The following is a 14,893-nucleotide window of genomic DNA, read 5'->3' as shown; positions in this document are numbered from 1 at the left end:
TCTGGACCATACTCTAAAGCAATCTATTCCTAGGCCAGGTGAGGTGGCTTACACCCATAATCCCAACACTTTGGGAGGCCGAGGTGGGCGGATCATGAAGTCAGGAGATAGAGACCATCCTGGCAAACATGGTGAAACCCCATCTCTACTAAAATTACAAAAATTAGTTGGGTGTGATGGTGTGCACCTGTAGTCCCAGCTACGGGAGGCTGGGGCAGGAGAATCACATGAACCCAGGAGGCGTAAGTTGCAGTGAGCCGAGATTGTGCCACTGCACTCCAGCCTGGCAACAGAGCAAGACTCCATCTCACAAACAACAAACAACAACAACAACAATGAAATTTATATTCCTTAATTGTCTCAAGTAATGCAAGGAAGAAAAGCATGATTTTATGACAGTTCCACTTTCCTTTAATGATCCACAGATGTAACGTGCAGCTCAGTTTTTTACCTCTGAATCCTTCCTTGCATTTACACCCAACTATTCTCAAACATCTTTTTTTTTAAAAGAAGAATCTTCCTAAAGAAGAAAGCCTCAAGAAAATCAAATGGGGTGGATTTGGACTATTACCCGGAGTGGCAGAGCTGCCTTTTGACCCTGTCCCTCTAATGGAATTACTCTCTGGGCACTGCTCATGGTCTCTTTATTGCCAATTACTACAGATTTAACCCTGTCCTTTAAGAGGATTCCGAGACTATCAATCATTCCTTCCTCCTCAGACTCTTCTTCTGGCTTCTATAAGTTTACACTGCTCCTCCTCATTTCTTTCTCTATTTCCTCCCTGGAATTTTTTTGGGGGGCGGAGTAGAGACTTTGTACTTAGCCCGCTCTCCTCTCTATGTACTGGAAGAGCTCATCAATTTCTACATCTTCCATCTCTATAGTGATTATTGTGAGTTTTTCTCTCTCATCAATGCTTCACTTCCATATTGTGACTGTTTTGATTATGCTACCCTGTTCCTTAAAGTGCATCCAAGGGTATAGGAAAAAAAACAAACTGTAATGCTCTCCCCATTCTCTCACTCAACAATGAAAACAGAGGACTGCCGTGACCTATATCATCAAACTGTGTAAAGACTTTGTCCCTCCAGCAACCAATCAATTCTGTAGACACCAGACGGGTATCCTCTAATTCAAATAAATTCAGACACTATCTCCCTGGAGGTAGCATCAGGTCCCATAGGTTGAGGGCTCAGTCCTCAAAATTGCCCCCACTTCATATGCAACTCACAGGTCCAGGCCTCTGGAACTTCTGACCAACTGGCTATAAATCCAGGATCCCCCCCACCCCCTCCTCAGGTTCAATGTGTTACAGCAGCTCACAGAACTCAGAGAAACACACTTTTGCTGACTTACTAGAAGTGATGTTACAAAGGATACAGATGAAGAGATGGATGGGAAGAGGAATGCACCATCCTCCAGGAAAACCATGTGTTCAGCAGCTGTCTGGAAGCTCTCCGAACCCTACCCATTTGGGGGGTTTTAACGGAGATTTCATGAGGTAGGCATGATTGATTAAGTCATTGGCCACTGATGATCAACTTAACCTTCAGCCCCTCGCAGGTCCCAAGGCTTGAGGGGAGGGGGCGGTGGGACAGAAAGTCCCAACTCTCTTACTATGCCTTGGTCTTTCTGTGGACCAGCCCCATCCTGAAGTTACCAGACAACGGTATCATACAAAAGACACTTACCACTTGGAAGATTCCAAGGATTTTAGGAGATGTATGCCAGGAGATGGCAATTGAGACCAAATGTATATTTCACAATATCAAGCATCTCATCCTCCAACAAAATATTCCTTTGCCTGTCCTGCAGTCTGCCTAGGCTTGGGAACATCCTCGGATCATTTCTCTACTTCATTGTCTCTTAAACTCAATGTGCACCAGAACCACCTAGAAGATTATTAAAACACAGATTGCTGGGCCCCACCTCCACAGTTTCTAGTTCAGTGGATCTGGGTAGGGCCTGAGACTCTGCATATCTAACCAGTTCCCAGTTGATGGTGATGGTTCACAGACCACACAGCCTCATTTGGTAATACCCTAGACATGTTTACCAAACCCATCATGTCAATTCTTGGTTGCTATTTTTCCTGTATCACATCAGCACTGTAGTTGAGAAGTGCTGGAATGATTTTGAGAGTTTAATAGCTGGCTCTACTCTCCCTCTTCCTATCAATACTACATTCCCTTTCCAGGTAATTGCTCCTTAAACTTCCTTGTTCATTGGTACTTCCTTCCTCAAAAATTAATGGCTCCCAACTACTGGGCATAGCATGTTTCAAATCCTCTATTAGGCTCAAAAGACCTTGAATAGTCCATAAAATGTGGATACTCCATCACTCACTCTGCGTACTGCAAAGGGGTACTGTGAGAATTTTTTTTTTCCCCAAGACAGGATCTCATTCTGTTGTACAGGCTGGAGTACAGTGGTACAATCATAGCTCCTGCAGCCTTGACCTCCTGGGCTCAGGCAGTCCTCCTGCCTCAGCCTCCTCAGTAGCTCATGCCACCATGCCCAGCTAATTTATTATTATTATTAGTAGTAGTAGCAGTAGTAGTAGTAGTAGTAGTAGTAGTAGTAGTAGTAGAGACCAGGTCTCCCTGTGATGCCAATGCTGGTTTCAAACTCCCAGGCTCAAGTGATCCTCCCACCTCACCCTCTCAAAGTGCTAGAATTATAGGCATGAGCCACCACACCCTGCCTTATTGTGAGAATGTAAAAAGATACAGTCAATTCTTATTATTCACAGTAGTTTCGTCCTACAAAGTCTTTGTGAACATCAAATTAGTGAATACTGAAATATTGCTTCTAGAAAAAAACACAGGTTTAGATTCCCACAAGCCCTTGGTCACATTTTTGTCAACCAACGTATTACTTTGTTAAAATGTGTGTTCCTGTTGAAAGACACCTACTTGATACATATTTCTGATTTACGATGGCCAAAAGCAGTGTCACTCAAGCCTGAACAAAGCTTATCTGACATGTACTTTCGCCACAAGGCATATCACAGCCTTCTTGCACGTAGGGACATTAGACAACATGGCAGCACTGTGCTTGGAAGTAATTTCAAACCGGGAAACCATCAAGAAAAAGCACAAAAGCGTGAAAACGTAGCCACAAAAGTACTCTTATTTACAGAACAAGAGCCGAAAGCAGCAGAGCTTCACCTCTGTCAGCATCAGCTGGGAAAAGCGCACGTCAAGCGACTCAAATTTCTTACCGCATGGTGCACGGGTTTGCGACTGGCCATGAAACCACCGTATGAATATGATTTGGGGGCTTCGAGTAAATTTTAGCAGGTAGGTGAGTTTGCGAATCCATGCAAATCCATGAATAAGGCCGGGCGCGGTGGCTCACGCCTATAATCCCAGCACTTTGGGAGGCCGAGACGGGTGGATCACGAGGTCAAGAGATCGAGACCATCCTGGTCATCATGGTGAAACCCCGTCTCTACTAAAAATACAAAAAATTAGCTGGGCATGGTGGCACATGCCTGTAATCCCAGCTACTCGGGAGGCTGAGGCAGGAGAATTGCTTGAACCCAGGAGACAGAGGTTGCAGTGAGCCAAGATGGCGCCATTGCACTCCAGCCTGGGTAACAAGAGCGAAACTCCATCTCAAAAAAAAATAAAAAATAAAAAAAAATCCATGAATAATGAGGACCACCTATGTGATGAAAGCAACTTTGAAAACTGAAGTATTAACCAAGCGTGGTGGCTCAGGCCTGTAATCCTAGCACTTTGGGAGTCTGAGGTGGGCAGATCACCTGAGGTCAGGAGTTCACGGCCAGCCTGGCCAAGACAGTGAAATCCATCTCTACTAAAAATACAAAATTAGCTGGGCATGGTGACGTGTGCCTATAATCCCAGTTACTCGGGAGGTTGAGGTAAGAGAATTGCTTGAACCCAGGAGGTGGAGGTTGCAGTGGGCCAAGATTGTGCCGCTCCACTCTAGCCTGGGTGACATAGTGAGACTCCATCTCAAAAAAAAAAAAAACAAAAAAACGAGAAAAAAAGAAACAGAGTATTGCTCAACTATAACAACAATAATGATACATCGCTAACATTTTGAGTGCCAGGAGCTCCTCCAAAGTGTTTTACATAAATGCATTCAAACCCCACTAAAAAAATGTAGAGATAGGAATTCTTATTATACCCATTTTATAGGTGAGAAAACGAAGGCACACAGAGTAAAATGCTCTTCCTAAATTCTGACAAAGATTGTCTCCTTGATCAAGATCTAGCCAGGTTCCTCCGAGCCTGCTTCTGAACTAGGCCTTAACCTTGGCCTATAAAGGCTTGAGCAAACAACATAGTTTGGAACAGCTAAAGGCTGCATCCCAAAGATAACCCAGCCCCCTTTAAAGTACTGCCTAAGAAATCTCAAGGCTGCCAGAAAAACTTACTGATGGTTTCAGCCTTCACCTGGGGATAGGGTTGCTCTTTCCTAGTCTCTGGCGGACCAAAGACTCCTGACTTCTTATAACCGTGAGTCAGCAGACACCCCTGGCCTAATCTCATTTATACTAATGAAACCTTTACAGTTTTTCGCTTCCACTCATCCTTCTCCCTATTACTTGAGTCTCCCTTTAAAATGCTTGGTCACCTCTGTACAAATCAAAGTTGAGTTTAGTTCATGCTGGACTCTTCCCCAGTGCAGTAGTTACCACGGATATAAAATCAGTCCTTAGCATTTTAACTAATGTCTGACTTTGTTTATCTTTGACAGTTCCCCATTTGAAAGTGGAATAACTGGGATGTGTGCCCAGGAAAACTGGTCTAAAGCCCAGATCCTCAACCACTATCGTATGAATATAAGCCAATTTTCTACTGCTCCCCAAACGCACCCTAGATTGAGTCTTCTCAAGTCCAGTGTCTAGAACAAAGTCAAGTTTAGACAAATTTAGATTAAGAAATAGAAGCATATTTTTTTTTCAAGGGAGTAGGAGTGCAGAAGAAAAATATGTATAAGATAGATATGAAGGATCCTAAAGATTTTTTAAAAAAAACTTTTTTTTTAAGGCTGGGACAAGCCAGCATACAGGAAATCGTGAGTGATAAGGCTGAAGACAGAGGATGGCAAGGGAAAACCCTGTGTGTCAAACTCAGGAGTCAACATTTTCTCAAATGCTATGAGCAGTCATTGGATGTGTCTAAGCAGATATCAGACATAAACAAATTTGGATTTGAGAAAGATCACTCTGGAGGTATTGTGGAAGAGAGACTAGAAGGCCTTAAGACTGGAAGTAGAGAGACCCATCGGGAGAATATTGCAGTAATCAGATAAGGCTGAACTGGGGGTTAAGACGCTGTCAGGCTCCAGGCCGAGGAGGCCCGGGAGGAGGAAAGCAAACCCAGGTCTCCAGGGCAGCTGTCAGCTGAGCTGCCCCTCAGGTCACCTGGACTATCATGCTTCACCCTGGCCCCACACCCTATGGCATGTTCACTTCCATTTCTCTACCTTTACTCTCTTCTCTGAACTGAAATACTCACTCCTCTTCCCTCCCCCTGTTCAAAAACTATGATTTGATCTCAACTTCACCCTTCTTAAGAAATTGTCCTTAACTGTAGGCTCTTAATAACCTTCCCCCTTTTTGTTAAGTTTATCTCGGCAAAATTACATTGCATCTCACAAATCATTTCACGGACATGAAAGAGGTATATTCTTCTAACTGTCTGCTTCTTAATACCCAAGACTTTGCCTTATAATTCCTTGTATTTCCTTCAGTATCTACCACCAATACCTTGCAAACAGTAGGTCAGCAGATGTTCAAGGAAGGACAAGCCTCCTTTATAAGCAGAGAACTTTTATCAGCTCCACTATCCCTTTGGACTAGCTGCTTGGACTGTCTGCCTTTCTCCACAGGTCATTAATAATGCGACACAGTGCAAACTAGTTTTACACCATCTAAAACTCAACAGAGCAAAGATATGACTTCATTTCACCTCCAAGCCTGCCCACCCCAAGGAAAACAAAAACAATCTGTGACATCCAATTATTTCTTCACATTCTCATCTCAAGTTCTAACTACTTTCCAGATGTTAGCTGGTTTTCATTCTTAAAATTCAGAGTTTATTATTATTTCTAAGCTCAAATGTCTACATTTTTCTCTGAGCTCCTTGGAGTTTCTACAGAATAAAAATTCTTCCCCCACCAAAACAAACAAACAAAAGAAAATCCTTTCTTTCTCTCAACATGGTATTGTAAACACTTTTCACAATGTTACCTGTCTTTGGTGTCAGCACTGCCACAGGAGTATCCTGTCCTTGCTTCCCTCCTAACCGTCTCTCACTTGCCCCTTCTCAGACTCATGTGGCCAGAGATTTATTGGTTAAACTATTTATTGAGGACCTAACAATGATCAGACAGTGAGGAAGACATCAAGGATGACCAACTCATGGTTTCAGACCCAAGTATCTCTCTCTCTCTCTCTCTCTCTCTCTCTCTCTCCCCCCCCCTTTAAAAGATCTGTCGCCCAGGCTGGAATGCAGTGACACGATCCCAGCTCACTGCAGCCTCCGCCTCCTGGGTTCATGCGATTCTTCTGCCTCAGCCTCTTGAGTAGCTGGGACTGCAGGCATGTGCCACCACACCCAGCTAATTTTTTTTCATATTTTTAGTAGAGACAGGGTTTCACCATACTGGCCAGGCTGGTCTCTTAACTCCTGACCTTGTGATCCACCCGCCTCAGCCTCCCAAAGTGCTGGGATTACAGACATGAGTCACCGCGCCCGGCCAAGACTTGTTTTTCTTACTCTGCTTTATATTTTAGTTATTTACTTGTCTTATGGATTATTGTTTTGTTGGTTTCTAATTACCTTGCAAATTCATATTACCTTTTACCCTGGAGTTGAGAAGGACCTGACATTCAATAATGTTTCTTTAGAACCCTTCCAGATGTCTAAGACATTCTACCCCAATTCAAATGACTTGTTTATCTATGTGTCTAGCATTATTTCTTCAGAATTACTTTTACACCGTCACTTTCTTTTGATTTGACCAATGCTTCTTTTGCTCTTCAAACTTTGCTTCTGAGTAACCAAGCACCAGCCACTAGACTACCCCACACTGTTCCATCTGTTCCCTTGACTGGTTTCTAAATTATTTCTGAAACTAATAAATGGAACTGAGTGGCCATTCTATAAAGAGTACTATAACAGATTCTTTAAGGACATCCAATTATATATATATATATATATATATTTCTTCAAGGCTGGGTGCGGTGGCTCACACCTGTAATCCCAGCACTTTGGGAGGTCAAGGTGGGCAGATCATGAGGTCAAGAGTTTGAGACCAGCCAGGCCAGCATAGTGAAACTTCATTTCTACTAAAAAATACAAAAATTAGCTGGGCGTGCTGCTGGGCACCTGTAACATATGTAACTATTTGTAATATATGTAACTATTGATAAATAAGAAATATTATAATGTGCAAAGACCCAACTTTCAGTTTCCTGTTATTTTCAATTCTTAGCCAAAGCTAGAGTTTTTAAAGATCAAAATTTTACTCTACTTCCTTTCCAACTAGTCCATTTACATTCGAAAGATATCGAGAGTATTAGAAAAGTACTTTGAAACAAAAATTTTATATATAATTTCAAAAGCAAAAAGTAAGCTGGAAACTAGGTGGCCACCAGGTAAAGCATGTTACCATACACCAATCTTTAACTTAGAAGCAAGTGTTCTTAGATAAAATAATTGACACTAAGCTATTATATACTATAGAGTGTAAAAGGCTTTACAGTTTAAATAATATTTCAAATGCCAAAGGACTGAAAAAAAACGACAGTCACATTCCAGTTTTATGACATAATCCTTCAGATATAACAGACTTTCAGCATATTACTTGAAATTAAAATAATCTGTAAGTGAGGTTTAAAGAATGTAATTTTATTTGAAAACCTAATTCGACAGGATCATCAATAAAAGCACTCAAGGAGTAGCTACAGTCCGTTCTTTTCACTTGAGTCCCAGCTGTATTTGCTTTAAGCATCAGACTCTCTGGCAACACCATAGCCTTTGACTCCTGTGAGTTGAGGAAAGGCTTTATGAGTCATGTGTTTTTTCTAGAGATATTGAGCTCTCAGAATTATTAACTACAGAAAGAGTAAAAGTCAAAACTCATTCAATAAATTCCAATGTGCTCAGATTGAGAGAACAGGTGCCTGAACACACATCTGAAGAATAACTTAGAGAGGATGCTTTCCAACTCGGCTGCGAGCCTCTGACTAAGCAGTCCTGGGGATCTCAATTACAACCACAGAAGAACACAGGCAACACTGGGTGGACCAGAAAAATCTCTTAGGTTCATCATTCATACTGAGAAAACTGACTTCAAACCTTATTTCCAGCTGCAGTGGTGATTTAGAGATACAGAACTGCCATCTAGTGACTAAGAAGGAAAAAGCAAGGACTTTACATGAAAAATATTTTTTTTGTTATAACAAAGCACTAAAGTTAGTAAAATTAACACAACTTAGCACATCAAAGTTCTAGTAAAACTTCAAAACATGCAAGTGAACTAATATGCCTATTTGCATCTATAATGTATCTTGACATCTGACTCATACATGGTATAATTTAAATAGAATAAATTTAAAATAAACTTCTCATCTCATTTGTCTGATGACTTTGGCATGAGATAGTCCTAAATAGCATAGAGTGATTACCCATGTAAAAGTATAACTTTTATTGTAAGTATAAAATCAAATGGATGTATACTCGAGTAGTGGGTCTACCCTTGATCAAGTTTGTGATCTTATGCAAGTTACTTTTACGTCCTATAATCACTTTCTTTAGCAGTTAAATATACATTATAATAAAGGACTATTGTAAAGATTTTATAAGGTAGTAGAGTAAAAGAACAGGTATACAGTAGGTTAACAATTAATTTGAGTTTTCTGTATCCCCTTTATGGCCAATTACTTTAGGCTGTCACAAAACATACCCGTATCATCTAAGAAAAGATTCAGCCCATAAAATGAATGTATGACAAACAGTAAATGATTCCAAAAGTAAGCGATGTCATTGTCGGGTGCTTAATCTCGATAGCTTCCAAATACTGTTACCTCTCAATTAATTTTCCTGACTTCTAGACATTCGACCCTCAACAAGGATAAGATGTAACATTGATTCAATCTATTTCACCCTTGAGTCTTCAAGTTGTAACATCAAGTGCTTTTAAATAACCTACTCCATTAGGTTTCCTGCTTATTGCAATATATTTTACCATGGTCCATAGCTCAGAAAAAAACACTCTATAATGTTACACACGTGAATATTATTGTGAAATAGCATAATATGGAAAGCAATGTTGTACCTGTTTTGTCACTGTTGATATTATCAAATACTTCCTGTCCAGGTTTTCTTTGACATTATCATATAGAACAATTCATTCATATGCATCCTGGACATAAGAATGTAGAAAAACCTAATATATTCCTTTAAATCACAATTTACCCATGCTTTCCACTAAAAAAAAAAAAAAAAAAAAAGGCTAAAAAAATGAGAGAAGATTTGAAGGTACTATTTTTCTTAATAATTGCTGACTTTACTATTTCTTTGTAACTTTTTATCTTTCTTCATCTTATTCGCTGTGGGCTAATCACTGCAAATAATTAAGTAACCATGAGTCGAGCCCACCATGCCTCTCAAGTGGTGCCAAGTTGATGTAGGCCTCTGCTCCCATAACAATAAACTGGAAAAATGTGCCTTTTAAATGCACTGTCCTTAAGGATAGCTAATCTAGCTGCACTTTTGAAAAGCACCCAGGTGCCTGCAGTGAAATGAGAAGCAAAAAGAAAAGCATCCAGGTGCTGTTTTCAACCAATGTTTATCCCAATTTCTCCTCCAGGGGGAGCGTGACTTTCATGTATAACGCAGGGATTCTTTTCAAAAGGGAAGTCGGTCACTCTATGCTTTGATCAGCAATTCTTTAATTTTACAGAGAAGAACCCTATGTCCCAGGTAATCTAAGCATGTCGTCATCACACTCACCAGAAATAGATCCGGGTGTAAAACCCAAGTATGTGTCTCCTCATTTTCTCCTAGACCACCGACAGAACCGAAATCTCTTTTTACTATTCATTTCTAATAAGTTACTGTCAAAAGCATAGTTGGGCGAAAATATAAATAAATTAAGCAAATGGTTTTATATCCAAAAAAGCAATTGCTATCCACAATTACTATTCCATACAAATGTTTCCTTTCTTGTATTTTTTTTTAAAAAATAAGAAGTCCATTTTAGCATAAGAAAAAAAAGATAAAATTTGGCTTATTTGTTAACTGGTATGGTTTGGTTCTCTGTCCCCACTCAAATCTTATATTGTATTTCCCATAATTCCCACATGCCGTGGGAAGGACCCAGTGGGAAATGACTGAATCATGGGGGTGAGTCTTTTCCATGCTGTTCTCATTATAGTGAATGGGTTTCACAAAATCTAATGGTTTTAAAAACAGGTGTTTCTCTGCACAAGCTCTTTTTGCCTGCTGCCATCCATATAAGATGTGATTTGCTCCTCCTTGCCTTCTGCCATGATTGTGAGGTCTCCCCAGCCATGTGGAACTGTAAGTCCAATAAACCCCTTTCTTTTGTAAATTGCCTAGTCTTGAGTATGCCTTTATCAGCAACATGAAAATGGACTAAAACAGTAACAGGAAAAATAAAGGTTCTGTGGAAATTAAACAGATACTAATTAATGTTTCATTCCCAAAGTAATAAGAATCTTATTTGACTTTAGCAAAGCTCTGACAGATTTTCTTTTTTTTTTTTTTTTTTTTTAAAGATTATAGCCATGGAACCATTTGAACAAGCACATCTCAGCAGACTTCTCCCTGGAGCGGCCACTGTTTCCTGCTGGAGCCAGCTGTTGTTCGGCCCAACTCTTTGGCTGGATATAGAATGAAGCAGCTTCTGAAAAGCTTGTACTCAGTTCCACTTCAAGGCTGATTTTTTGTGCAAAAAATAAATGGAAGAAAACATCCCCTTCTGCCTGACAGGATTCCCCTGCAGGCTAAGGGAAAACAAGGGCATTCTAGCCAGCCGGGCAGATGGAAAGATAAATCACAGAGTCTGTCACAATCTTAAGACAAACAAGACAGACGGGACTCTGACATCTTAATAAGATGGTCTCACCTGCTGGACAGCATCCAAGCGTTTTTTTGGAGTTTCCGAAACAGCAGATTGAGACTCTAGATTGGAAAGGAAGCAGAGAGTCAGTATTTTAAAGGGCAACTTTCCTATTTCTTCTATCAGAAAATAAAACTTTCACTAAAATATATCATTAACCATAAGCACCAGAAAGATCCAGTCTCTTTTCCAATTATATAACTGGGTTATTAGGATATGACTACTTTTCAGTATATATAATACATATAATGACAACGCTCATGCCATAATTGGGATATTCCTATGCACTTCTCTGTACATCAACTACCCTTATTTGCCTCAATTGCTAGTTTCTAAATTGTGCCAGAAAGTCCTTCTAAGACTTTCACGGATTGTATTATTCACTTAGCTGAAGTCTGTTTCATGACAGAAGCCGCCTCACCAAGGTTGAAGAATGGGATCTCAAAAGCCTTGTCTAACTGTTGTCAAATTGCCTTTTGATTTCAATGAGAAATAATGAACACTGTCACCAAGAGAACCTGAGTAATAAGGGATTCTGAAGGGGTTTTTCTCTTTTAGTCCTCACGTCATTTGAGAGTCTATAAGACTGCAAATTCATTATGCTACAAAACCTAAGCCATAACCAAGTCAGGGATATTTTTTTTTCTTAAGCTAGAGGGTACTTTCTTCTAAGAGAAACTTGCATGCAAATTTAAAAATAAAACGGCCTTCAGGATAAAAATAAAAATGAAAGGGGCTTCAGGAGTCCCTCATACTCCCTGAATCAGAGCCTGAAAAAACACTAATCTCATCCATCCTCCACACTTCTCAGATGAGAAACTGAAGACCCATAACACAAGCAGTTGTTGGCAAGGTGAAGACCACTGTTGACATCTGCTGACTGTCACGTTGCTCCCCTGACTGGCATGCAGACCAGACCCTGGACGCAAGGTATGGCAGCCACTTGTTACGGTCATTTTGACATTTCCGACATAGCTGCATGGTCGCTGATGTATGCAACAATGCTACGGAAAATAAGAGGCATTTCGTATTTAAACAGCGTAGTACACTGTTAAGCTACACTCAAAGTTTTTCATTTCACTCAGATGAGAATCTGCCTCTACAGGGGCCCATGAGGCCTGGTTTCAATGACCTCTACTCCCTAGCCTCTCTACCCACCTTCATCTGTCCCAGCTTGCTCACCAGGCCAGCCACCCTGGCCAGCTTGCTTGTCTTGTAACACACCCGTCATGCTTCTTCCACAGGGCTGCCAAAGCCAGAGCGGCTGCTGCCTCTGCTCAGAGCACTGCACTCACTCTTCTTCCCAATAGCTCCAAGCCCCACTTCTGTGGCTGATTCCCGTGGGACTCTGCCTTTGTGGGCACGCAGAAGTGGCAACCTCACCCACTCCCCAGCACTCACCACACACTCGCCCTTACTTTCTTCTAACCTGGATCATCATACCGTATACTCTCTAATGTATTTGTTTGCCTACTTATTTATATCTCTTATTCCAGTAGAAGATAAACTCTGTGAAAGCAAGAATTTTTGTCTGTTTTTCTCCCTGTTGTATCCCCAACATTCAAATAGTGCCTGGTACTTAGTAAGTGCTTAAGATATTTGTTGAGTCATTGTGGGAGTGAATAAAAGAATAAATGAAAGATCAAAACAACGATTAGACCATGCAAGTGGATTCCACCATGAAAAGTGGGGTATCCTGGGCAGAGAAAGTAATGATTTTTACAAGAGATAATATAGATATTGCCTTGCCTTTAGCTATTTTCTGAATCTCAGCTAAAAGCACATATTTTAAAACAAAAATCATTGAGAATAGTGTGATGCAGTCACTTACCAATAAATGTCACAGTGGCAATAAACAATTGGCCTTAAAATACAACCATCTTCCCGAATAAATACAGTATATCATTGAGCTAATAAAAAAAAAGAGAGATTCTTCTGTCTTATACTGACACATCTCTACTCTGAACTTAATACCAGGGTTAGCTACATTTTAATAAAGATCTTTAACAGCAAAGCTATTTAACAGTTAATATTAAAGCAAATCCAAACTCCAGAACGCTCTCATTCTGTTGTTTTTTTTTTTTTGTCACTTCCAAATCCTCCCAAACACAATAGACTCAAGACAAGTCTTGGCCTTGAACCAGTGGGGAAAAGTTTCTCTTCCTCTTCTATTTAGATCATGCAGTAAGAGCCTAAAGGCTCTCCCAGTAGTACACAAACAGTTCTTTACATTAGAAATGCACAAAATGCTTTCTAGCTTTTTTCTAGTCCTTGATCTGGTAAATGGACCTAAAAAAGAAACTTCTGGGCTCTGATGGTAAAGAACAAGTGCAATTTATCAGAAAAATCTACTTAGAAAGCCACGTTTATTAGCAGGATGCATCAGCAAACTACTCTGCACACCTACACCCAAACTTTCAGCTTCTCTCTAATTCAATAGCTACCTGGACTACATTCATGCTCCCATCCCTTTCATCATATTTTTTATTTGTTTGAATCTGTGTGTTAAAACATTGAAGATAAATTTATATGTTGAAATGCTGTCTTCAAAATCATAAGCTGGAAAACAGGAGTTTTAGAGGGTCAAGATTTTAAAATGAAAGACATGCACAGAATAACTACTGAAATATAAAGGGAAAATAAATGAGAACCACTGAGAGAGGACAGAAAAATACAATACAGTATAAAAGAAGGAGAAATAGAAGGAGAAAGATACAGGAGGGAGAAAGTAAAGGGAAGCATGAAAAAATGGTGAAAAGTGTCCCGCAGAGAGTGGAGAGAAATTGGTGATAAGGAAGCTCGCTTCTCAGTAATGGCTGAAGAGTGGAGTCACGAGATAGGTGTATCTGAGATATCAGCTTAGTTCCAACTTTCATAGAGCTCCTTAAATGAAAGTGATCACCCGGAACTGCCAACGCCCTCATTCCCAACACTCTCCTCCTCCCAGGATCCAGGGCACTTTCAGGAATTGCCTTAAACCCAGCTCTGGCACAAAATGACTGTCTCCATCAAATATTCAGTGTTAGAATGGTTATTTTCAAAGAGTAACCCAGTGAGAGAGTGCTCAAGGATACATTTAAAACTGCCACCTCCTTTACTCATCCTTAAAATTAAGAAACCAGAATGTTCTTTTCTAAAAAAAATCATTATAAAGCAGAGAAGGAGAAAGAACATTCCTTAAAAAAAGTTAAATATTCCATTTAAAAAAGTTATCTCACAAAATTCTGAACATAATCTAAAATTCTAGACTCCCTCTGATACCAACTATGTTTCAGGAGTGATCTCTTTATCATCACAAAAAAAGCCTTTCATCCTGAAATAAAACACACCTGGATGAGCTGTGTCTTTATAGACAGAAGACAATAAAGACAACGAGCAGGATATGCCCCTCTGATAAGAAGAAAAAATAAACCAGCCCTTTAAAACATATATGCAAACTACGCATTCTAAAAATGAAGTTGTCTCTAAACAGTCAGGAATTTTAAGTAAAAATGCAGCTATATAAAATTATTATATTACAGCTTCTTTAATGGCATATACCAGTTTGATTCAAATCAAGTCAATGTAACTGAAACAGAATTCATTAAACTTCATTTAAGTAGCATGACTTATGATTGGCTGCCTAATAAATGCAAGATGTTTTTAATTCTGATATACCATTGATTTCCACAAATGAAGATGGGGTTCAACACTTACATTTTCCTCAATGGAACCAATTCCATGATCTGCTTGATTATTTAACAGTATTGAGAATCTGCCTCT

At 39.9% G+C, this 14,893-nt stretch overlaps 1 protein-coding gene across 1 annotated transcript in view; it reads right to left on the bottom strand.

The window, feature by feature from the left end:
• The window catches only part of FMN2 (formin 2), a 381,705-nt gene that overhangs the window by 274,805 nt on the left and 92,007 nt on the right, over nt 1-14,893 (bottom strand). Inside the window, exon 4 of the mRNA XM_039464306.2 lies at nt 11,138-11,193. Within this exon, the coding sequence (XP_039320240.2) occupies nt 11,138-11,193 (56 nt within the window). The remainder of the gene's footprint in view (nt 1-11,137; nt 11,194-14,893) is intronic.

The sequence above is a fragment of the Saimiri boliviensis genome, chromosome 14, assembly GCF_048565385.1.
Source record: "Saimiri boliviensis isolate mSaiBol1 chromosome 14, mSaiBol1.pri, whole genome shotgun sequence".
In the NCBI taxonomy this organism is placed as follows: domain Eukaryota; kingdom Metazoa; phylum Chordata; class Mammalia; order Primates; family Cebidae; genus Saimiri; species Saimiri boliviensis.
Note: the sequence above shows the minus strand (reverse complement) of the source record. Positions and strands in the feature narration are given on the sequence as shown.